At 37.2% G+C, this 25469-nt stretch overlaps 1 protein-coding gene across 4 annotated transcripts in view; it reads right to left on the bottom strand.

Annotated features, from left to right (window-relative positions):
* Window positions 1-15222: 15222 nt before the first annotated feature.
* Window positions 15223-25469, bottom strand: part of Musk (muscle associated receptor tyrosine kinase) — a 104352-nt gene continuing 94105 nt past the window's right edge. For all 4 annotated transcript variants that reach the window (XM_026391162.2, XM_026391163.2, XM_026391164.2 and 1 more), the window contains 2 exons: window positions 24782-24930; window positions 15223-20207 (listed from right to left, as the gene is read on the bottom strand). In XM_026391162.2, the coding sequence (XP_026246947.1) occupies window positions 19525-20207; window positions 24782-24930 (832 nt within the window). In that variant the 3' untranslated portion in view covers window positions 15223-19524. The remainder of the gene's footprint in view (window positions 20208-24781; window positions 24931-25469) is intronic.

Below are 25469 nucleotides of genomic sequence, written 5' to 3'. Positions count from 1 at the left end.
GCTATTTTGAATGGGATTATTTTCCTGATTTTTTTTCTGTGCAGATTTATTATTGGTTTTTGTATGTTGATTTTGTAATCGGCTACTTTACTAACTTGTTTATTAGCTCAGGAAGTCTTCTGGTGAAATAAAACACTGATTTTTAAAAAAACAAATCCCACAGAACATCCTGATGCGTGTCAGCTTTATCCAAGGTAGAAATTCACAAAAGGATGCAGAGTTGTCTTTGAATGGTGAAATGGTTAGGAGTGCAGATTTTAGAACCAGATCGTATGGGATAAAATCCTGAATGCCCATCACTTACTGTATGACCCAGTGCAAGTTATTTAACTTCCTTGTAAGAAAATATCCCATAAAGTTGTTGTGGAAGTTAAGTGAATTTATATATTTAAAACATATGTAGATATATGTGTGTATATGTATACACACACACACACACACACACACACACACACATAAGCACTCTAGGATTCTACAGTCCTCTGCTGGACTATGGCGATGTCATGAGAGCTGGGTTCTGGACCATGGCTCTTCTCAATTTCTTTTCCCATTCCTAGCTCTGCCCAACACATGAAGGGTCTCATACACACAATTGTGGCCATTCTTCTCACAATAGCTATCCCTCGGTCACCCCAAGCCTAGGTATGCACTACAGAGACACAGTCTGCTCTGGGTGGAGATACTCAGAAAATGGCCCTCGCCAGAGCTGAAATTCTGAGTTTCCTGTCATCTGTAACGTGGCTTCAAAGAAGGATACTGCTTCTAGGTGGACATGTCCTCTTGTCATCTAGGGCCTCTCACCCCATGAGGAAGGCCCTGGCTGAAGAAAGACCTGGGTAAAGCCCTCTTAATCCCAATGCCCAAGTTAGGCCCCCCTCACCCTGGCTTAAGGCTGTGCTGGTGTCTGCTGTGGATTCATAGAAGTGAGACTCACTGGTGCCAGTTGATAGAGTACATTGTTTAGTGCCAAGCTTGGAATTTTCCTTGCTGAGCAAATCCTTTTGTGGTATTTTTTGAAATATTGTCAAATCTGCTTTGAGAACGTTCCCAAGTGTGTGCAGAGATGTGAAATCCTGACAACGAGAACTGTGGTTTACCAAATTCTGACTGGAACACACTTCCCCTTTCTCATTTCTAACACTTTGAGGCATAACCTCTAGAAATATTATTCATCAGAGTTACAGAAAAGTTTCAATTTCTTCTTAAATTTTGAGAATCCAGGTTGCAACATTGAGAAAAATTAGGGATGTACTATAGTTTATAAATATTAAAGGGATTAGAAGATTTTTTTCTTCCATCCTCCTCCTCCATCTTCTTCCTTGTCTCTTATGAGCATTTGGGATACTTCAGAGATGGCAAAAGCCAAGGAGAAATGCGAACAGTGGTATACCAGATGCTTTGTGGCCATGCCTGAGCTTCTTTTGCAGGTCTTGAGTCCCATCCCTAAGCTGTTACAGATTTTGGTTACCACACCCTTCTCTAGAGGATTGCTCTTGAACAATAGGAGCTATGGAGATAGGAGATGTCTGAGATGGGACCTGCCTCCACTATGGACCCCATCAATACTCAAGTGCTGGCCTAAGCAGGATTAAAACAGTTCAGTCTCCTTTGCCTGAGGGCAGGGTAACTTCCTTGGAGCAACTCATACCCCACAGCTCCCTGTGAAGTGAATTGAGGCCACCTGTCAGCTGAAAGCACTGCTTTGCCCAGCTCCTTCATTGCTCAGTCAAGCTCCCCTCAGCCCTAATGCATTTCCCCTGAGAGCACAGTCTCAATAAATTACTTGCACAAGAATCCCTAACTCAGCTGTGGCTTCCAGTGAACCTGACCTGAAATAGTGTCCTAGGAATCATACTCTAAGGATGGTGTTTTAGTAACCCTTCTCACTGCCGTGATCAAAAGACCAGACAACAATGATTTTAGAAGAGGAAAGGTAAATTTGGGCTCATGGTTTCCGTGGTTTCTATTATAGATGGCCAACTCCATTGCTCTGGACCCAGGTAAGGCAGAACGTCATGGTGGAAGAGAGTGGTGGAGGAAAGCAGCTCAGGACAGGGCCACAGAGAAGCAGAGAGAGCTCCACTTACCAGGGACAAAATATAACCCTAAAGGCACATCCCCAGGGACCCACCTCCTCCAGCCACACCCTATCTGCTTACAGGGACCACCCAAATAATCCCTATCAGTGGATTAAGACACTGATAAGGTTAAGGCTTTCAGTCATTTTGCCACTGAACTTTCTTGGATAGTAATGATGTCATTACACATGAGCTTCTGGGGACACCTCATGTCTTAACCGTAACAGATGGGATTCTGAGAGTCAGATCATTACCAGGGACAACAAGGCACCCAGCACTTGGGGTAAGTGGAATATCCACCGTGGTGGTTGGCATGTTGTAGTACTGTGATTACCAGAAAGACATGCACTAATTTGTGTTGTTTCTTTGCCTTGATAGTACACATTGCGATTTGAAATGATCTTGTTTGTATTTTTGTTAGTTCTTAACTAGATTTGGCGCTATATCAAGTAAGAGTCTCTTTGAATCTTTTTGCTGGTATTTCCCAGCTTCCATGATATTACCTAGCATTTCTTGATAATCAGTAGACTGGTCAAATGGATGAACCAAAGTTAATGAATGGTGTCAAGGAAGGAACGAGTGGAAAGAAGATTGGTTCTTGGGAATGATGGTCAAAGCATTTATTAAACACTGGCAACAGAAGATCACCATCTATAAGACCTGGGTAACACTCTTGCCAGGTGATAGCATTTTGGTTAGAGATCTAAAGAAATGACCTCTGTTTAGCCTCCCTCCCAAAGGTTTAGCACAAAAGACTGGTTTCTACATTTACTGTATCATTTTTTTATTTCCTGTGCCCTGCTGTTGGTCAGCATGACTCCGTCTATTTTCCACCTTACAGAAACGTATTCGGATGTCTTGTCCATTGAGACCCCAGGTGCTGAGGCAAATACAGGTGCTCCAAAAACCTACCTAAACATTTAAAATGCTGCCATAATTACACTTAATGATATTATTACTATGTTAGGGCTCACATCTACTGTTTCATTTGTACGCTGTTTCTCTTGGTGCTTTGTTTCTCTGTTTTCTTTTTCTACCTGTCTGTGGGTTACTTGACTATTTTTTAAAATTCTATTTTGATCATATATTGCACGTAAGAACATCTCTTTGTAGGGCTTTGTTAGTGGCAGCTCTGTTTATTACCTTATAGGTATGGAAGTTATCACTACATGTGACAGGATGCATATTTAACTTATTACAGTCTACTAGTGTTGACATGTACCCGTTCCAGTAAAGCATAGCAATGTCCCTTGACACCCCGTTTGCCTCCTCTGTTTATAAAACAATCACCATCAATACTTCCTGGCCACATGTTCTGAGCCCAGAGGGGCTGGAAGTCTCACCCCTGGAGACTGGCACCTCTGCTGTGGGCAGTTGGAGCCTTCATTATAGTGTGGTCAGGGAGAAGTCCAGGATTCCCACTTGGGCTTTGCTGCTATGGGTGGAGGTGAGGCATTTTCCTGTGGTGTTTGGCTAAGAAAAGAAATTTTTGTCTAAAAGGTTTTTTGTTGTTGTTTTTTTTTTGTTTTTTTGTTTTTGTCTTGCCAGGCTGCCTTTTTTGTAAATCCTTTGGCTAAAGATAGCAGGCTTTGATGGGGGCTTTTCTGGTCTGTGCCTGTTGGAGTTTCTATATTGCCAGCTCTTGTCTCCAGGTCTGAGGTATTTAAGGCAGTTAGAAACCCTGGGGCTCCCCAGCATGCCATTCCTGGAGTCTTTTCCCTGGATGATCTACCTTCTCTCCACCTCTCACGGTCAGCTCCTGCTTGTTTTCTATGTGATGTTCAGGGGGTTTAGTTGTATTTAGTAGAAGGAGGAAGGAAGAGTATGTCTAGTCCACTCCCTGGAAGGAGAAATCAGCTGACCCAAATGAATAGATTTCCTATTAGAAATAATGAAATTTAAAAGAGTGCAGTAGAAGCAGTAGAAAATAGTTGGAATCTTTTAAATGAGACAATTATATTAAGAAATTTACTCTCTCTCAAAGAAAATGATATAAAAATAGTACAGTGAGAGTAAAGGCAATGAGGTTGAAAGGAAGACCCAGAACATGCATTCTAACAGAAATAAGAACAAAACAACAACCCAGAACTGGGCATGGTGGCAAACACCTGTAATCTCTGACTCTGGAGGTTGAGGCAGGAGGATCCCAAGTTTGTGGATAGCCACAGCAACTTAGTGAGGCCCTGTCTCAAAAGAAAAATAAAAAGTAAAAATGAAAAAAGGCCTGGGGATGTGGCTCAGTGGTTAATTGCCCCTGGGTTCAATCCCTGGTACCAAAAACAAAACAAATAAATAACAACAAAAAAAAAACCCCTAGATTTGAAAAAATGAAGGACAGTTGATGAAAGGGAAACAGTAGAACATACTTGAGAATTCACAAAATTAAAAAAAATCAATAAAAACATTTTCAAAGTATAATATTAATGTAGGGAGATAGTTTCTTATCAACCTGGTTAACTGTTAAATTTGATGGTAGTTAGCTGGAGTATGAGAAATGGGCACTTCCACACATTGCTGTTGGTTGTATAAATTCTTAACAAAATTTCCACAGGGTAATTTTGGAACATGTGTTAAAAATCCCTAAAAATGTTTGTTGAGTCTGACCCAATTAATTTTTATTATGGGACCCTAGGAAAAAACATATGGTAGGAGTTTAGCTATAATATGGCTCATAGCAGCTTGTTATATAATAGCAAAAAATTAGACACAATCATTATTAGCATATTGGTAATATTTACTGAGTATCAGGCACTTTCCTAAGCATTTTTGACATAACAACAACCTATCAGCTACGTGTTATTATTATTTTCTCATTTAATCAATTAAAAAAACTGAGGCAGAGAAGGATTAAATCAACTGCTGGGATCTGAGTCAGCTCCTAGGTCGGACTTTATCCACTGCTTATCTAGATAACACATATGCTACATCTGTACATTGATTTATTATATAGGTATTCAAATAATGTTGCACATATTTATATTTAAAATATTTTTAAAGCTTCAAATTTAATGATAATGTAAAACTATCAGGTTAGCAAATAATACAAGGCAATTTAGGAAAAATATCTAAGTAGAGATTTTGAAAGGGCAGAATCTAGAATCTAGGTGTAAGAAACTCATGTCAAAGGATCAGTGGTTTTTCCTTTAAAGCTAAGCTATGTCGTCTCAGAGTCATTTTGTTAGTTATACTGTGAATATAATGAGTTATCTATTAATGGTTAATCTCAGCATATTCTAGGTAAATTCACATTTACTGTATTAAAGAAAAGAGATTTTTAATAAGAAACTCTAAATTTTCTCCAAATTTCTCTAAGATTGTATGATTGGATGCCTCCTTTCTTCCAAAATTATCTCGAGCATATAAAATTAAAAACTATATTTTCATATTGCCCTGCAAAGCTGATTTCATGATTAGAACTGTGTTTGATAAAGTCGTTTTCCCTAAAATATCAGAGGCTTATTATTAAAAATTGTCTTAAAAATGGTTTCTCCTCAGGCATTTCCTATCTTTCCTTTCCTTGTTAGACATGGAATTAATTTGTGTTCTTGACTCTTTCAAAATCACTCCTCTGCAAGTCTTTCTCTTGCATTCAGTTATTTTATTCCTCATTGATTCTCACTTCTGAGTGAAGTTTGGGGAACAGACTTACATTAGGGTGGTTTCTTTTTCAAAGCAACCCGAAGGCTGGGCCCCGTGACACATACCTGTAATCCCAGTAGCTCGGGAGACTGAGGCACGAGGATCACAAGTTCAAAGACAGCCTCAGCAACTTAGTGAGGCCCTAAGCGACTCAGAGAGACACTGTCTCTAAATAAAATACAAAAAAGGGCTGAGGGTATGGCTCTGTGGTTAAGCACCCCTGGGTTCAATCCCTGGTACCAATAAAAACCAACCTGAGCAGAGTGATGTGGGACAGAATGATGAATCTCCTATGAAGGTGATCTCTGAGTCAGAACATGACTTAAATCAGTGAAGATAAAAATGATTACATGACACTCAATGAACTTTCTTAAGCTCCTTAAATATAATACCTGCCATAATTTAAAAACTAAGATAGCAACAGTAGAGTTGACTTTATATCATGCTTGGTCCATGCTTGGGTAAAGCATCACTTGAAACAGGAGTGTTATACCAACCACCATATGGTCAATGTTGCTTTAAAAAAAAATTGGGAAGCAGTGTCGTTGCTCACACTTCTAATTTTAATCACAGCTCTAAATAGTCAGGAGCACACCCATAAAATGATAGTGTGTATCTAAGTTCGGTGTTTTTTGTGGTTGCCATCTCTATGACATAACCTTAGTGCAGGTGGTTTCTTTTCCTATGGACAAAATTCTAAATATGGTGCATGCTTTCCAGAGGCTATAGTTTGAAGAAGGGTAATGAAGGCCAGTTGTGTAATTACAGGTATGATGATAATGTTTATAAGAAAAACTATCCTGGCTGAAACTCTTAGAAGTTTGTTGTTTTTTTTGTTTTTTTTTTAATGGAGAGAGACCCAGTAAGGAAGAAACACAAAAGTTTAGAAGTCATTTGGTTATTTTCTTTCACCCTTGTTTTACCCCATATTCAGAGGACATGATCGTTTAAAAGGCAAGGCACATGAATCTTTGTTGATAATGATAAGAAATGCACTGGTAAAGTCTTTTTAAATTAGATTCTCACACCTATGGGTCATTCCTGTTGGGGTAGTTTTTGTATGTCCTGATTCAGTACCAAAAGCCGTGTATGTATGCTTGTTTCTGTGGCGATCTATACCAAAGTAAAAGGTCTGTAAGTGCATGTATCTTGATGACCAGGCTATTTAGATCTAAAACAAGTAAAAGAATGGCAACATGAAAGGCTCTTGATATAAAGATTTAAATCTATATGGACAAGGCAAATCTTTGCCTTGATAAAGAACACTTCCATTAAAATGGTGGAATGAGCATAGTATTGTGTTCTCCCAAGTGCTCAAAAAAGTGACACACAGACCATGTTAAAAAGGAAATATCCATATCAGGGCTGGAAATCATGAGTAGGTAAATGCAGCCCATTTGCAGGAAGGGAGGGATTTCTTCAACTGTAATAAAACAGGTGAAGTTATTGGAAGCTGTTAAAACAGTCATGATCTACCCTCTTGAGAATAAGTACCTAAACCAGCAGTACCCAGTTATTGCAATGGGCACTCAAACTGGAGAGAAAATTTAAAGCTCTCACTCAGAATAAGGAGTTAAACATGTGAGTAGGATATTGGGGAGAGAGATTTGAGATAAAGATAAAAATTTCAGCATACAGGTGATTTATACCAGATGAGACCACTAAGGGTGAGTATAGATAGAAGAGAGATGTTGCCCAAGGAATGTGGGATGTTCCAACATTAAGAATCTGAGGGAAAGAGGACAAAAAGATGGATCCAAACAAGAAGATTAAAGACAAGTGAAGACTAGAGATTAACTGTGAGTGAATAGGTAATTCCAGAGAAGCTTCTGGATCAAGATGGTGAGCTGAAACTAAGTATTTCATTGAGACAACAGTGAACATACATGAATAAGAGTCCATCTATGTACACTCTGAAAGCAATCTAAGCGCCATCAGTTTGACAAGTATTTTGAAAGCAGAAAATATCTTAATGTTCTTATATATTGATAATGCAGGACGCAGGAAATAGTGAACTGCTGCCTGCAGTGCACATAAGCCAGGGGTCCATGGAGGTGAGAAGTGATTTCACAAGTATAAAGATTCTGAGCCGGCAGATACAGACAGCAGGGGTTGTCAATCAGGATGGTCAGCTAGGAGACTGCATACAGAACAGGTGGACCAGGGGGCTTCTCTGATAGCTTGAGTACCATGAACTGATTTCTGCATAACTCGGAAGATTTGCCCAAAAAAGATCCTTAGTGGAATACCACTGTTCAAGTATTTACATGATTATATCATTGTAGACATCTTGTTTTGATTTTTTTTTTTTTTAGAATTAACCTATAGTCAAAGCATCCAAATCTTAATTTGGTTAAAGAACAAAATGCAAATGTCACAGATCCTGTCAGCAGATGACCGACATTGGGAGTAGAGGGAGAAGTGGTGGAGGGCAACATGGAAACTCTAAATTTATCTTACAGAACCCACAATCAATGATTAAGCCTTGTTTAAGTAGATTTGTGAGAGTCATGATAAACAATGCAATTGATAAAGAGAAGTCAACTGACATCTCAGGAAGTGGAGAGGGGTTTGAGTAAAAGTGCTCTAAACTGCCCGTCTTTTATGAAAGGAGATATTTTATACCTTTTTGAATTGAGCAATTCACAAAGAGAGATGCAAACACCTTTGTTAGAATTGCAGCAGTAATTATCACCCTAACTAAAACTAGAAGTGGGCAAAGTGTTCAGTACATAGGCATGGGCTAGAGATGCATGGGAAGAGGGGATCTTTTGTTTAATTTGTACCCTTCTTAGGAGTCTTTTTTAAAAACCTGTGTATGTATTAATTTTATAAACAAAATACAATTATTTTGAAATAAACTACCTGTATTAATCTATTTTTAAATGTATGTCTTTATTACTGCATTGTACTTTTACATAATTGTGAGGTTAATTTTGACATATTCATACATGCATATAACATAATTTGCTCCATTTCAATCCCAGTTCTACCCACTTACAGTAGTTTTGATTTGCATTTCTCTAATTACTTCTCTTCATTCTTCCCTCTCTATGATCCCCTTCCTCTGTTTTGTTGGTCTTCCTACTAGCAATTTAGTGTTTAATTGGTGCATTGCATTTATATATATTATTGGAGTGGAATTCATTATAATATATTCATATATGCATGTACAATAATCTGGTCAATTTCATTCTGCAGTTTCTTTTTATTCCCATTCCTCCTCCCACCCCATTAATCCTCTTCCTCTCTTACATTGTTCTCCTTTCTATTTTCATAAGATCCAGTTTATTTTTTTAAAATTCCTTATTTCTCTCTAGTTTCTGCACATGAGAGAAAACATTAGACCCCTAACTTTCTAAGTCTGGCTTGTTTTACTTTGTATGATGTTCTCCAGATCCATCTATTTAGCAGCAAATGAAACGATTTTGTTCTTTATTCCTGAGTAATATTCCATTGTGTATACATATCATATTTTCTTTATCCATTCATTTATGGAGGAACACCTAGGCTGGTTCCATAATTTGGCTATTGTGGATTGTGCTTCTATCAACATTGGTATGCATGTTTCACTATAGTATCCTGATTTTAGTTCTTTTGGATAAATTCCAAGGAATGGGATAAATGGGTCAAATGATGGGTCTATTCCTAGTCTTTTGAAGAATCTTCATACTGCTTTGCAAAGTGGTTGTACTAATTTTCAGTCCCACCAACAATATGTGAGTATATATTTCTCCCAACATCCTCACTGGCATTTATTATTTATATGTATTCTTTCTTTCTTTTTTGTCTCCATAAATGTTTTATTATTTTTAAAATTTGTTACAATTAGTTATACATGATAGCAGAATGCATTTCAATTCATTGTACACAAATGGAGCACAACTTTTCATTCTCTGGTTGCACACCATGTAGAGTTGCACCACATGTGCAGTCATACATGCACCTAGGATAATGATGTTCATCTCATTCCACCATCTTTCCTACCTTCATGCTGCCTCCTCTTCTCTTCCTCCCATTTGCCCCATCAAAGTTCCTCCATTCTCCCCATGCCCAGCATCCACTTATCAGAGAGAACATTCAGCCTTTGTTTTTTTGGGATTGGTTTATTTCTCTTAGCATGATATTCTCCAACTCCATCCATTTACTTGAAAATATCATTTTTAAATTCTCTTTTAATGCTGAGTAATATTCCATTATGTAATACGCACCACAGTTCTTTATCCATTCATCTGTTGAAGGGCATCGAGGTTGGTTCCACAGTTTAACTACTGTGAATTGAGCTGCTATGAACATTGATGTGGCTGTGTCACTATAGTATGCTGATTTTTAAGTTATTTGTATATATACTGAGGAGTGGGATAGCTGGGTCAAATGGTGGTTCCATTCCAAGTTCTCTAAGGAATCTCCATACTGCTTTCTATAGTGGTGGCACCAATTTGCAGTCCCACCAGCAATGTATGAGTGTACCTTTTCTCCACATCCTTGCCAACACTTATTATTGCTTGTATTCTTGATAATTGCCATTCTGACTGGAGTGAGATGAAATCTTACAGTAGTTTTGATTTGCATTTTTCTAATTACTAGAGATGTTGAACATTTTTTCATATTTTGTTCATCAATTGTATATCTTCTTCTGAGAAGTGTCTGTTCAGTTCCTTAGCCCATTGGGCTATTTTTGTGTGTGTGTCTGTGTGTGTGTGTGTGTGTGTGTGTGTGTCTTAACTTTTTTGAGTTCTTTGTGGAGATTAGTGCTCTACCTGATGTGTGTGTAGTAAAGATGTTCTCCCACTCTGTGGGCACTCTCTTCATATTATTGATTGTTTTCATTACTGGGAAGAAGCTTTTTAGTTTGAATCCATCCCATTTATTGATTCTTGATTTTACTGCATTTTAAGAGTATTGTTAAGACTCTTAAATCTGACATGATGAAGATTTGGGCCTACTTTTTGTTCTATTAGGTGCAGGGTCTCTGGTCTAATTCCTAGGTCCTCAATCCACTTTGAGTTGAGCTTTGTAAATGGTGAGGGATAGTTTTGCTGCGCATAGACTTCCAGTTTTCTTAGTACCATTTGTTGAAGAGACTATCTTTTAGCTAATGTATTTTTTTGGCACCTTTGTCTAGTATGAGATAACTGTCTTTATGTGGGTCTGTCTCTATGTCTTCTATTCTGTACCATTGGTCTACATATATATTTTGGTGCCAATACCATACTCTTTTGTTACTATAGCTCTGTAGTTTAGTTTAAGGTCTGGTATTGTGATGCCTCCTGCTTTACTTTTCTTGCTAAGGATTGCTTTGGCTATTCTGGGTCTCCTGTTTTTTCCAAATGAATTTCATGATTGTTTTTGCTATTTCTATAAGGAATGTTACTGGGATTTTAATTGGAATTGCATTAAGGCTGTATAATGCTTTTGGTTGTACGGCCATTTTGACAATATTATTTCTTCCTATGCAAAAACATGGGAAATTTTTCCATCTTCTAAGATCTTCTTTGATGTCTTTCTTTAGTGTTCTGTAGTTTTCATTGTATAAGTCTTTCACCTCTTTTGTTAGGTTGATTCCCAAGTTATTTTGTTTTGTTTTGTTTTGTTGTTTTTTGAGGATATTGTGAGTGGGGTAGTTTTCCTAATTTCTGTTTCTTAGGGGTCATCACTGATATATAGAGATGCATTTGGTTTATGGGTGTTAATTTTATATCCTGCTACTTCGTTAAATTCATTTATTAATTCTGCAAGTTTTTTTGGATTCTCTAAGTATAGAATCATGTCATTGGTAAATACTGATAGTTTGAGTTCTTCTTTTCCTGTTCATATCCCTTTAATTTCTTTCATTTATCTAATTGCTCTGGCTAGAGTTTCAAGGATTGTGTTGAATAGGAGTGGTGAAAGAGGGCATCCTTGTCTTGTTCTTAGAGGGAATGCCTCCAATTTTTCTCCATTTAGAATAATGTTGGCCAGGTGCAAGGTTCTCCCCTGCTTCTGCAACAAAGTGATGGCTGTTAGTACACCTAGCAGGCATATCTCTGGTGTACCCAAGCCTGTAGAAACCTTGTGATGATCTCCCAGGTCCTGGCTGTTGTCCCTAGATGGAAGTGACTATGTCCAGAGTTGGTGGCAGGGTAGCATCAAACCTGTAAGTACCTTGATGTTGGGCTTCCAGCCACTGGCCAGTGTCTCAAGATAGAAGCTGCCCCAACTGAAGATAGTGGTGGCAGCAGCAGGGGTAACCTGAGTTGGCACTGGAGGTGTCCCAAGATGGTGACAACTACTTTTAGATATGGAGTTGAAAGGGCAAGTCAAAGAATGGCTTTGGGCTGCCTGTTTGGAGATGCAGCACTGTCACATGCGGGCATGGTCCTTGGCCTGGTGGGCAGTCCTGGGCCTGGGCCTGGGCTCTGCAGGGATGGGTGGGGCTGTCCTTTATTATTTATATTCTTGATAATTGCCATTCTAATTGGGGTGAGATAAAATTTCAGTGTGGTTTTGATTTGAATTTCTTTGATTTCTAAGGATGTTGAACATTGCTTTCAAATATGCATTTTTTTGAGAAATGTTTGTTTAGTTCATTTGCCAATTTATTGATTGGGTTATTTATTTATTTATTTTGGTGTTGACTTTTTTATGTATCCCAGATATTGAACTCCTATTGGAAAAATAGTTAGCAAGATTTTTCTACCACTCTGTAGGCTGTCTTTTCATGCTTTTATTGTCTCTTTTACTGTGGAAAAAAAAAACTTTAATTTGAGGCCATCCCACTTACTGATTTTTGGTTTTATTTCTTGAGCTTTAGGAGTAAGTTTGTGCCTGTGCTAATATCTTGGAGTGCTAGTCCTATGTTTTCTTCTAGAAGTTACAGTGTTTCTGGTCTAATTCCTAGGTCTTTGATGTACTTTATTTTTTTGTTAAGAATGAGAGAGAGGGATCTAGTTCATTCTTCTATGTGGGGGTATCCAGTTTTTCCAGCAAAAATTGTTAAAAAGGCTCTTTTTCTCCGAAGTATACTTTGGCAACTCTGTCAAGGATCAGATGACTCTCTATATAAATTTGTCTGTGCTTTTATTCTATTCCATTGATTTTCATGTCTGTTTTTATGCCAGTTCCATAGTATTTATATTACTATAGCTCTTGGCTAGAAATCATAAGGGCTATCTATAACAAAGCCAAAGCCAACATAGTAGTGAATGGAGAAAAACTGAAAACATTTCCTCTGAAATCAGAAACAAAACAAGGATGTCTACTCTATCCACTCCTATTTAATATAGTTCTTGAAACTCTGGCCAGAGCAATAAGATAAGAGAAAGAAATTAAAGGTATATAAACAGGAAAATAAGAAGTCAAATTATCTGTGTGCTGATGATATGATCCTATATTTAGAAGATCCAAAAAATGTTACCAGAAGACTTCTAGAACTGATAAATAAATTCAGCAATGTAGCAAGATACAAGATCAAAATACAAAAAAAAAAAATAGCTTTCCTATACTACAATAATGAACTTGTTGAGAAAGAAATCAAAAACAATTCCATTCACAATTACTTCAAACAATAACAACAAAACTTGGGAATAAATCTAACCAAGGAGGTGAAAGACCTTTCTAATGAAAATTATAGAACACTGAAGAAAGAAATTGAAGAGGACCTCAGAAAATTGAAAGAGATTCTGTGGATAGGTAGAATTAACATGTAAAAATGGCCATATTACCAAAAGTGATATACAGATTCAACCCAATCCCCATCAAAATATCAATGTTATTCTTCACAGAACTAGAAAAAAAACAGTTCTAAAATCCACATGGAAGAATAAAAGACCCAGATTAGCAAAAACCATATTGAACAATGCTCATGTCTTCATAATTCCTGATATCAAATTATACTACAGAGCTATAGTCTATTTCTTTTGCCATAATCAAATACATGAGGCTGAGTACTTTAGCTATGGCTCCCTGGTTGTATCATAATATGTTAGAGGGAAAAAAAAGGGGAATTGGCTTTGCAGAAGGGGCGAAACGGATGGGAGGTGGCCTTGCTTTATGACAACCTCACTGTAAGAGAAGTAACTCACTCCAAGAGATGAGCCCTATTGTTTTCCGAGGTGATACCCCCAATGACCTTAATACCTCCCTCTGGACCCCACTTCTTAAAGGTTCTGCTAACTTCTCAACGCTGCCACACTGGGGACCAAGCTTCCAACGCTTTGAGGGACATAATGAAATTATACCAAACTACAGCACTAACCACAATTACATGGAAACTCCCAAGTTTATGAAAACTAGCATAATGCTAAAGTAAGGCTAATAGAGAAGAAAATGATAAGCTTTTAATTTTATGAACTTATTATTATCACAAATAAATATCAATAAGTCAGATTTGGTAGTTAAATGTAAGATTGAGGTGACACACCCAAAGACAGTATATTGCAGGAATACAAGGATATCTCAATTTTAGGAAATCAACTCATACAATTGCACATGTTAACATATCAGTTAGGAAAGAAACCATTATCATCTAAATAGACTGAAAATTCAGCATTCTTTCCTGATTAATAAAAACAGAGTAAAAGACAAAGGGACATCCAGTTTATACATTTTAACATGATAGATGTGGTTTAAACATGTAGAGCAAAATTTAACTCCTTAGTATATGAAGTACTTTTACAAAGCAACAAGAAAAATATATACTGAAGAGAAAAATAATAGTAGGAGACAAATGACAAGTCACTTGTCCTCAAAACATTTAAAAGTGTTCAATATAATCAGTATTCAAAGAAAAGTAAGTTACTAAATAAAAAAATTTAAGCTATTGCATTGACAATGATTAAAATGCTAATATACTTGACATTGGTGAGGTTGAAATAATTGGGCCCTTTTATCTGGATAGAAGATGTATACATTGATAAAATAAGAAAAGTAATTTCCAATTTATTAAAAAGCATTAAAAGTATATATACCCATTAATCTAGAAATTTCATTTCTAGAAGTTGTATCTTAAGAAATCACTTAAGAAAATGGTTACAAAATGTAGCAACAAGATTAATTATTGAAATGTTACATTTATAAGTGAAAAATAGAAATTACCAAATATGCAAAAATATAAATAATAGTTACATAAATTATGATAAATCTATAAAGTAGAATAACATTAAACCACTAAAAATGATATTGTGCATAACATTTGTGGATATAGAGTATGTTTAAGATACATTAAGTGATAAATACAAAGCTTGAAACAATATAACAGTTAAGATTTGTTTTTGTTTAAAATTATCTATTTAGTTACCTACCTACCTATCAACCTACCTTAAAAAGTCTATAAGACTATTTATCATGATGCATTAGTTAATAACCATCAAATGGTGTTTTTTCATTTTTATTATGGTTTATTATTATTATGCATAATATATTCTTATTCTAATATTATCTAATATTTTTCCAAGATAAACAATTATTTCTTTTACAAGATAAAAGCAAATATTATTTAAGGTAAAAATGTATATATTTTCTCTCTTCTGTACAGTATACCAAAAGGGTAATATGCTTTTTTACAAAAGTAGTTTTACATTTGAATTAGAAAATGAGTACAAAAAATGGGTTGTAGGTAATTACCAGAATAAACACTACAAATGACCTGGGAATAAGGAAACCCCACTAGTAATTTGAAAGCTAAAATTAAAATGAGATCCTCTTTATTTATGCCCAAATAGACAAAAGATTTGTAAAAAAGAGAGTATTAATTCTCTATGGCAGCCAATGTTTAGGGCTCTGAGCTCTCTTGTATAATTAGAGATGAAAACAATATTTCTAGAGAGCATAACAAGGCATAATGAAAGTATAATATAATGCACACTATGTGGCCTGGACATTTCCTTTCTCAGAATTTCTATAGAGATATAGTTACGGACATGCATAAATATGGATGAGCATTACAATATTTTTCATAATAGTGAAAATTGGAAAAATATTGTGTGTTCAAATATATTGATTAAATTATGGTCTAGCCTCAAAATGGACTAGTACTCAAAGATTAAATGGGATTTTTGAAATAAAATTTAATGTTATGGGACAGGTTCATAATACACTGGAAAGTGAAATGAAATTGTTCTTTTTCTGTTCCATTTTAATACTGGAGGATGTATTTTTGATGTCATGTACCAAATGATTTATACCCTTTTTTTTTAATTTATACTCTTGCCACATTTGATATTAGATCATTTGCGGAGGCGGGGGCGGTACTGAGGATTGAATTCAGAGGCACTCAACCACTAAGCCACATCCCCAGCCCTATTTTGTATTTTATTTAGAGTCAAGGTTCACTGAGTTGCTTAGCACACTTCACCTTTACTGAGGCTATCTTTGAAATCACAATCCTCCTGCCTCTTGGATTACCAGTGTGTGCCTCTGTGCCTGGCATGATACTAGACCATCTTAAAACACTTGTTGATGCCTTACTGATGTCTGTCCTGGCAGTTGATAACAGTAGCTCTGTGCCTTTCTCTCATCTCCCTTTTTTAATTTATATGATGATTCTACCATTGGAAAAATCTTTATTTAAAAAAGAAAGCAGCACTGGTAAGTAGTACTCCACATTCCTGCCATACAGAACATTAGTGTGAGCACTATGGACATAGAACAAGGATCTTAACTTGAAAATGCAATGAAAATTCAGAAAAAAAACATAACTATTTCATCTATTGGATGTCTTGATTAATTTAAATTTGCAATGCTGAAATACTTTTTGGGGAGCTGGTCATTAAAAAGACTTGGATAGGGAATGAATAATATGAAGGGTAGAACATGGATTTTGGAACCACCTGCAGATTACAAGTCACCCCTAGAGTCACCTAGGTTCAGCTGTTTCCTCTCAAACATACGGAAGCATAGCCACGTGGTGGGTGAGCACTTGTCCTTTTTGGATGGTACGCTGGGCTCTATTGCTCTGATCCAGTTACAAACTGTCTCTGTGCCCCTTTCTTCATCTAAAAAAAATGGGTCTAAAGATACTGCCTACATCACAGGGATGTTATGAGGTTTAAATTAGTGTATTTGAAGGCCTTAGAGTATACATGGTAAGCTTTCAATATACACTAGCTGATATGATAATTTTTATTAGTACTATTGCTATATTGGGGTAAATGGGAGACCTAACTATTAGTTTTCAGTTGCTTTAAATATTTAATAAAATTGAGTGACTTTTATAATATTTGCTTGCTTGCTCACCTACTGTACTTACCTATATTTCTATGATTCTTTTGCCTTGGAATCTTGAAAACCCCAAAGATAGAGAATCCATGAGGCTGTAGAAGCCAAGAGGAAGAGACAGGCAAGAAAGAGCAGGGAGTCAGGAAGGGAGGAGGGAGCAGAGAACAGCTCACAGTGGCTGAAGACAGGCCTGGGGCTGTGGAAACCTGGTTCTGAAAGACAGTGGGATACCTGGAGCCAAGCTCTGTGGTAGCTGCTCTGAATGACTGCCTTGCCCTGCTTTTCTGGAATTTAGCTTTTTCTAGTGGCCTGACTTCCCTGACACTACAATAAACCTTTATCATCCGAGCAAACACAAAGACAGCTTTGAAATTTGCCAAGTATACATGACCCATATGTGAACAATTTAAAACACACCATGGATATCTCCACTGAATTTCCAGATGTGCTTGGTGGCCCTCTCAACGTTTCTATGTGGTGGCTTCTTGCTCTTGTTTGGACTCAAACTGTAACTTGAGTCTTTATCCAGCCCTTTGGATGACAGTATAAATTTTAGATTTTCAATTGTGACTTTAAAGATTTGGTCTAAAGACTTGGTCTCAATACTAAATCTGAACTCCCCTGTTGATGAATCAGAATTGTCAATAAGTTCCTCTCTGCCATCATCATAGTCCAGGGAATTAGCTCAAATGACAGGGAGATCAGATCCTTGACAGCTGGGCAGTGATACAGCTTGAGTAGTGGGCTGTTGAATTGATAGCAAGAGGGTGTATGCAGGAGGAATTTAGGAAGTAAAACCAATAGGATACCAGGATTAAAAGAGAGGGCAAAGTCTAGGGTAATTTCCACCTTTTTTGTCTTGGCTGTCTGGAGAGACTATGAATAAGGAGGTTTTTCCACCAAGAGTCGAATTGATGCATTTGGCAGATATGGGGGACATTCAGGTAAAGTTTTCCAGTAGTCACTTGGAAAATTCGATTTCAGGAATTCATATCAGGGCTGGAGTTGTGGCTCAGTGGTAGAGTGATTGCCTAGCATGCTTGAGGCCCTGGGTTCAATCCCCAGCACCACATAAAAATAAATAAAATAAAGGCATTGTGTCCAACTACAACTAAAAAATAAATATATATATAAAAAAAGAATTCAGATCATTTCTTCCTTTCCCAAACTACCAATTAGATTGAAATAAAACAAGCAGGTATGGAGCAGACTGCTCTTTTCTGTTCCCTATTTGCTTATTTTAGGAGAACTGGTGTTCATGCTGTCTCAGAAATAAACTCTTACATTTTGTGTTGGACTTAGATAAATACATATTATGTGGGGCTCCACTGAGAAGCATCAGAAATCTAAGTTCCAGAAGGTTTTTTTTAAAAAAACAAAATAACATACAGCAAGATAGGTGAATACTCTGTGCATAAACATAGGAAGTAACACTATGTTTATGCTATGAACAGTTGAATTGGTTTCTACAAGAAGAATGCACAAAAACATCAGTTTTGAAATAACTTGGAGCCACAAGAACATATTGTAACACCCCATATCATACATCATGGTTTGAGAGATTTAATAGACAGTGGAAACAAAATTTGAAATGTGTGACTTCAAAGGCACAAATAGAAGAAAGAGATAATAATTTTTAAAAGATGTGTATGTACCAGTATATATAAAATATGTGTTTTTAATATTATTATTTCTTCTAGGTGTTTATTGTATGTATGAAATAAAGGGGAAAAAAAGCAGATAAATAACCAAAAAAGTACAGAGAGGCCTAGAAAGAGGAAGAAGATAAAGGTTAAAGCAAAGTAATTAAGTTTTCAAAGAAAAAAGAAGAGTGATAAATTGCCATTTTTTTTCAGAAAAAAATATGTAGAAATAAAATAAGCAGATTATATTCATGACAAATGCACATTAAGGAAAGTCTTAGCACTAGAGGAGCCAAGATAGAAAAAGGAACTAAGAATAATAGTAAGAATAGAGCCTTGCTGGTTTGTCATTTTATTCCTTAGAAACTCTCTGACAATAAAGTAGAAGCACAACTCTAGAATACAGACAAATATAAAACTATGCATTAAGTGCAAAAAAAGAAATTCAACCAAAACCTAGAGCCTGTCTTTTGGTGGTTAAAAAAAAAAAAAAAAAAAAAAAAAAAGGTTTCTCCTGCTTTATCAGTTTCTGAACTTGACCTGATGTATCACGTGATACACTACTATTACAATGGACAGGAATCAACTCTATCAAAAATGAAGCTGTGAATCCCACTTCCTATAAAATTTAATACAATAGAGTCTTCCTCTGCTGCCAGCTAATTCAGGAACTGAATACGATGATACTCTTTCCTGTACAATGTGTGATACAAACTTTTTCCATGAAGAAGAGGAGTTCTCCCGTTATCTGACACATTTCCTAGCCTATGTTTCCAATCATCAATTCCAATGGTTCTGTCCACCTAGGGGTTCTGTGCTGTCATTTCCCACCCCCTCTGGGAAACAAGAGGCAAGGGATGTCTACTGTTACTCTTTCCCATCTGGGCCTGGTGGGCCTCTGCTGTAGCATTCCTCTGGCTCACTGAGTCTGACAGAGACTGCAGCATTTCATCTGAGAACCTTCAACCTTACACTCCCACTGTTCCCTCTGCCCTCTCACACATGCGTTCCAGAATTCGGTGGATGCTGGGGAAACTGGGCCTGTCTGCAGGCAGCTTGCTCCAACACAGACGCATGAGATTGTACAGCTCCAGGGGGCAGTTCTCAGGGCAGGAGAGGATGTGGCCATCCCGCACGTAGTAAATGACCTCCTCGTGGGCCATCCCATAGTAGGGCTGCAGGCCATAGGAGAAGATCTCCCAGAGGACCACACCGTAGGCCCACACATCTGACTCTGTGGTGTAGCGGTTGTAGAAAATGGACTCTGGTGGCATCCAACGGATAGGGATAGCGTCGTTCTCATTAGCTTTGTAGTAGTCTGCTGAGTAGATGTTCCTGGAGAGGCCAAAATCTGCGATTTTCACCACCATGTTCTCACCTACCAGGCAGTTCCTGGTGGCTAAATCCCGGTGGACAAACTTGCGCTCGGAGAGGTAAGCCATGCCGGCTGCTACCTGCCGGGCAATGCAAAGCTGCTCAGCGCAGGAGAGGGGTAGGGGTCCTGGACTGGAGACCTGAGCCCTCGTGGACAGGTCACTGTGACTGAGGCTGCAGACAGTGTGAGGGGACATGCTGCGGAGGAACTCGTTGAGGTCACCGTAGGCCATGTATTCAAAGAGCAGGCACATAGGCTTCCCAATAGCACACACACCTGCAACCAAGTAGCACACTCAGTTAGCTGGTTTCCAGAATCACACAATGGAAAAAGCACTCCAAAAGCAAATGACCAGATCGGAAAATATGGGGCCCTATTTTTTTTTCTTTGTTGACAGCATTATGGCCAAACCTTGACCCTCCTCCTTTGTTTAAACATCTCCTATTTACCTTTGAAGATTCAACTTCTTTGTTATCCTTCTTCGGGGGGCCTCAGCTCCTGACCTCTAGTCTCAGATTTTGCTTCTAATATCTTTCAACATAGTATCTACCTTCCCATTTTTTCAAGATTTGTTCATTTGAGATTTTTCCCCAATATTTTAGCACTTGGCAAGGAGAGACTATGTCTTATTCCTCTTTAGATTCCCCACGTGTCCCCAACGTGTCTGGCTAACCAGGTGCTCCATGTTTGGCGAGTGAGTTCATGAATGGATGTTTGCTCTCAGTATGTGACGTAATTGCTCGGTCTCTGTTTACTTCTCTGAAGAATTATAATGAGGAAGATGAAGTTTGGAAAAAATAACAAAACGATCCAAGATATCCTCTACTAAGTATTTAGAAAGCTATAGTAAAATATTTTGAGATTTAGGCATAAATAGAGTTTTAGAGTTAATACCAGGAGGACATTTGCAGATCTTAGGACTGCTATATTTGAGAAGGAAGCCGGAGAACTTGGAATATTAGATCAGATGGGCATAATTTCACATCACCATAAAAATAGATTGTTAGATTTATTATTTTTTTTCAGGCCATAATTAGAAGCTTATTTTTTAAAAAAGAGACATAAGAAATAATGTTATCTTTATTTATTTATTTTGGAGTTATTTTTTAATTCCAGGGGCTATAGCAATCAGCATATTTGAGGAAATTAAAGCAATGTCAACTGGATCTAATTGAAGATTTCTTCTATAAGGTCATCTTTAGTCAATAGGAATTTACCTACCTCATCAACTGGTGTTACCACTGTTAACACCAGTTGAATTGATTTTAAAAGAATTCTTATTTGGGGAAAAAATAATGACAGCATAATTTTCTGAGAAAAAGAAATCTTCTGGAACTGAGGTTATTTAATGAAATGTTTTACTTCTTCATGCAGAAAATATTATATAGAAAACTTCTACTTTATGATGGTTATAAACAATTATATATTCATGTATATTATATGTAATTTATAATTATGCATGTGAAAAAAATGTATATATTTAAGAGTTCAAAATGTTTTATATATTGTGATAACTCCAATCCCATTCTTAGTTGGGACTTCAAAGTAGAATCAAACTCTTAAGAGAAGGATTGTTTTCACTCTTGTAACTTCAGGCCTGGCTCCCTGTGGCCTTTCAATATAAGCTGCTGGGTGAATGGATTTAAAGATGGAGAGGTGAATGGGTGTAAGAAAACATCATGCCTATTCCAACCCATGTCTTTCAATACTAATGTGACATCTTCAACAAATCAAATCATCTTGTGTCATCGTGCTATTTCCTCAACTAGAATATTGGGTAAGAGTCTATAATTTCTAATGCCTCTTACTTTTGAAAAATTCAGCATAGCCTTGCATTTATACCCATCTCCAATTTATGACTACAAAACCATTATTTACTAGGATTTCAATAAAACCGAATCAATTTTTTTAAAAAAACATGTTCAATGAGTGCCTGATAATCTACATGTGTGAAACAAAGCAACTTTCTTTCATTGAAGGTAAATGTTATAGATTTTTCCAATTCTCCTTTTACCATTGTTATCTCATTTAGGTGGTATTAACTTCCAAGAAACTGTGAGGCTGGTGGAACCACATGCATGAATGATTACTGCTTATGTACACTTAAGTAAAAGCAGACCCTGTGTTTATAGGCTGTTGATGTGGAATTTGAATATGGCATTTAGCAAATGGTAATATAAGTCTGAGTTCTTGTTGGGCAATAAAAATGAGGGAAAACTCTTAGTAGTGATGTTTAAACATGCCACCACAGTAATCACAAATTTGCAAATTGCACATAGTTTGTCTTTGAATCAATCCCAGGAATTCTAGATGTTGTAAAATTGTAACTACTTATATATAAATGCAGAGTCAACATTTTTAAGGAACAGTAAAACACTATTCTGCAACAAGAAAATATCTTGCTTTGGTGCTCATTGCATATTATTTCCAAAGGCTATTCAGTTACACAAAATTCAAGGAGCAAACTGTATTTATCTTTTGTCAGTACCTCTTTCAAAATCTAGTGCCCTGTTTTCTATGCCTGATAGATGTTGGTTCTCTCGGGATCATGTGGTAAGAGGAACTCAGCTCTCCTCACTGATCATCAGCAATTCCTGATTGTTCAAGGTCACCATGTTTGACTGAGACTCAGAGATAAACTATCTAATTTAAAATGCACTCTTAGGCATGGTTTTGTAAAAGCTGGATTTGAAGTGGTCATAAACATGGAGCAAAAAATAGACAATTGATACCTGAAGTTATCTGTCCATGAAGAGTGGTTTGGAGGAATTGTGTAGAGTGAGATGGGCAAGGACAGAATCTTTGGGCATAGTGAATCTTGGAGTTGCAGGTGGCAGTAGGTCCGGGAAAGAAGAGCCCTTGAACAGGACGAAGGGGGAGGAAACTCTATGTTGCCCCCAGCGTCATTTTACAATCCTTATCTCACTGCATGCAACCTGCTCACTTTCAACTTTTTGAAATCCTTCCTATGGAGCCTAGAACACACCTCCCCCCACCTCCACATTTTTATTGGTAGGTAATAGTTGCACATAATGGTGGAGTTTGTTGTTACATATTTTGTACATGCACACAATATAACAATATAATTTGGCCACTGTCACTCCCCAGTATTTCCCCTTTCCTTCTCCTCCTCCCTCCCCCTGGTCCCTTTTCAATTGGTTTCTCCTTTTCAGTCTATTTTACTGTTCCTATCATTTTCCCCACTCTAAATGTTGCAGTGCTACAGGGCTGAGTCCTTGGACCTCTTTTCTTTTGCTGACTTCTTTTTCCACTCCTTAGGTGTATTGGTCTCATGACTTTAAATACTTATATGCCCTCATGATTTCTGATTTATACCTGCAACCAGGACATCTTTTCTGAACTTGAGACCTCCACATCTACCTGCCTGCTTAGTTTTATCTGGATGTTGCATGAGCACCTCAAAAAAAAAAAAAAGTTTTAAAAAGAACTCCCGCTTTCTACTAAGGAAACCTGCAAAAAGTGGGAAGCATCTCTTAAAATGAATTCTCCCTCTCTTTCCAGTGGAGACACCCGCTCCTCCTGCGTCTTACCCAGCTCAGTCAGTGGCCCCGTGATTCTCTCAGCTGCGAAGCTGACACCCACTCTCCTTGAGCCTTTCCTTTGTTGCACAGCTCCCATTTGGTCTGTCAGAATGTTATTTGGTGCCCCCTGAATTACACTAAGAGCCCCATCACTTCCCAGGCTCCTCTCTACCACTCCCTGGGGGCACACCACCCAGCTTTTCTTTCTGTTATTGAAATACCTGTTTACTGTCTCCTTGCTTTTATTACCTCCTTTCAGACTATGTTCAATAAAGCAGCCAGAGAAGTTCTGGACAAATGCCAGTCATGTCACATCTTGTCACTTCTTGGCTCAAACTCTTCATTTACTTCCCATTTTATTTAGAGTAAAAGGCAGTTTTTAATAAGGTCTAACAGAATCTTCTGACTTTTCCCATGACTTTACCTCTTGGGTCTTGTCCTTGATAACTCTCTCTAGCTCATTCTGCTTCAAGCCTCTCCTTGCTATTCTCTAAGCACACAAGACACACTCTTGTCATGGGGAATTTTGCAAATCTTATCATTCTTCTGGGGACGCTCTTTCCCATTCTATCCACATTGTTACTCCCTTACCTCCACTAGGTCTTTATATAAATGGCACATTTTTACCGAAGTATTCAAATAGTTTACCTTACAGTCCAAAGAGTTCTCCTCTACCTTGATTTATAAAAAGTCTTTGGCTATAATATTTCACCATACCACATTTTTATGTGTTTATTTTTAATATCTGTCTTTCTCAAATGAATGTAAGCTCTGTGAGAGCAGGAATATTTGCAAGTCTTGTTCACTGCTCTGTGATTATACAAACCAAATATTTGTTAAGGGTTTGTTACATTTATGAATCCAAAAATAAATAAGAACACTACAATGAGTAAAAAGAATTTAAATTACTATTCTTGTGGCATTCTAGTTAGAGAAGAAAAAGAAGAAACAAAACAAAACATAAAATATAGAGACTATTTTGATATCAATAAATTCTGTGGTGGAGAAGCACTGTCAATGAAAGATTATGTAGGGACATTTAAAACATTTTTTATAAATAGGAAGATGGCAGCAAAGATGGAGAAAATTTGATTTGATGAAATTAAACATAATGAATTCAGAAAGCATGGAACATCCCCCAGGGTTAAAACAGAATAAATGCTGGGACCTAGGTGAAGAGGCTGACCTTGGGAAGGAACACAGATATCAGGAAGTAAAGGGAAAAGCATAAATAAGTGAAATGTAAAAGAAGAAAAACTTAGAAATCCTGTTTTCTGATGAAATAAATTTCTTCATATATTTTCATACCTAAGAGTTTCACAATGTTGGGGTTGTCGAATTCTGCCATGAGAGCGGCCTCCCTCTGAAAGTCCGCCTGCATATCCGCTGAGGCTTCTTCTTTGAGCATCTTTACTGCCACCATAGTGAAAGGTTCGTAGGGAAGTAAGCCAGGAGCCCTGAGAGGTAAATTTATTGATAAAGAAACCAAGGATCAGGAAGATTTTGTGTACCCACCTTATGGCCCTAGACATCCCCACATTACCTCCTCTTTCCCAGAGCCACAGAATCAGTTGTACTTCAAACTCCTTGCCTCTAATTAATAAAACTCACTGAGGCTGTTTTCCGCATAGATTAAGATTGAGAAATGCATTATTTATCTATTATAGGAATTCTAAAGTGCAAAGACCTAATGAACTTCATTGTGCTCTATGCCTTAATCTCTGGCCAGAATCTAAATTCCTTGAAGGTAGGGATCGTGACTTATTTATCTTTTTATCCCTCATATAATGTGTGGCCTGCTTATTTTTGGTTCCCAACAAGTATTTGTGTGAGATTTTCACTACTCATATAATCTTGACACCACGGCTGCTACGAATATAGGTCAAAATGTATCTTTATGTAAAAAAGTTGTTTTGTTTTGTTTTTTTTTTTGGCAGGGGTACCAGGATTAAACCCAGGGGTGCTTAACCATGAGCCATATCCCCAGCCCTTTTTT

This window comes from Urocitellus parryii, chromosome 4 (assembly GCF_045843805.1).
Source record: "Urocitellus parryii isolate mUroPar1 chromosome 4, mUroPar1.hap1, whole genome shotgun sequence".
NCBI classification, from domain to species: domain Eukaryota; kingdom Metazoa; phylum Chordata; class Mammalia; order Rodentia; family Sciuridae; genus Urocitellus; species Urocitellus parryii.
The sequence above is the reverse complement of the archived record's forward strand: the minus strand, read 5'-3'. Positions and strand labels throughout refer to the sequence as shown.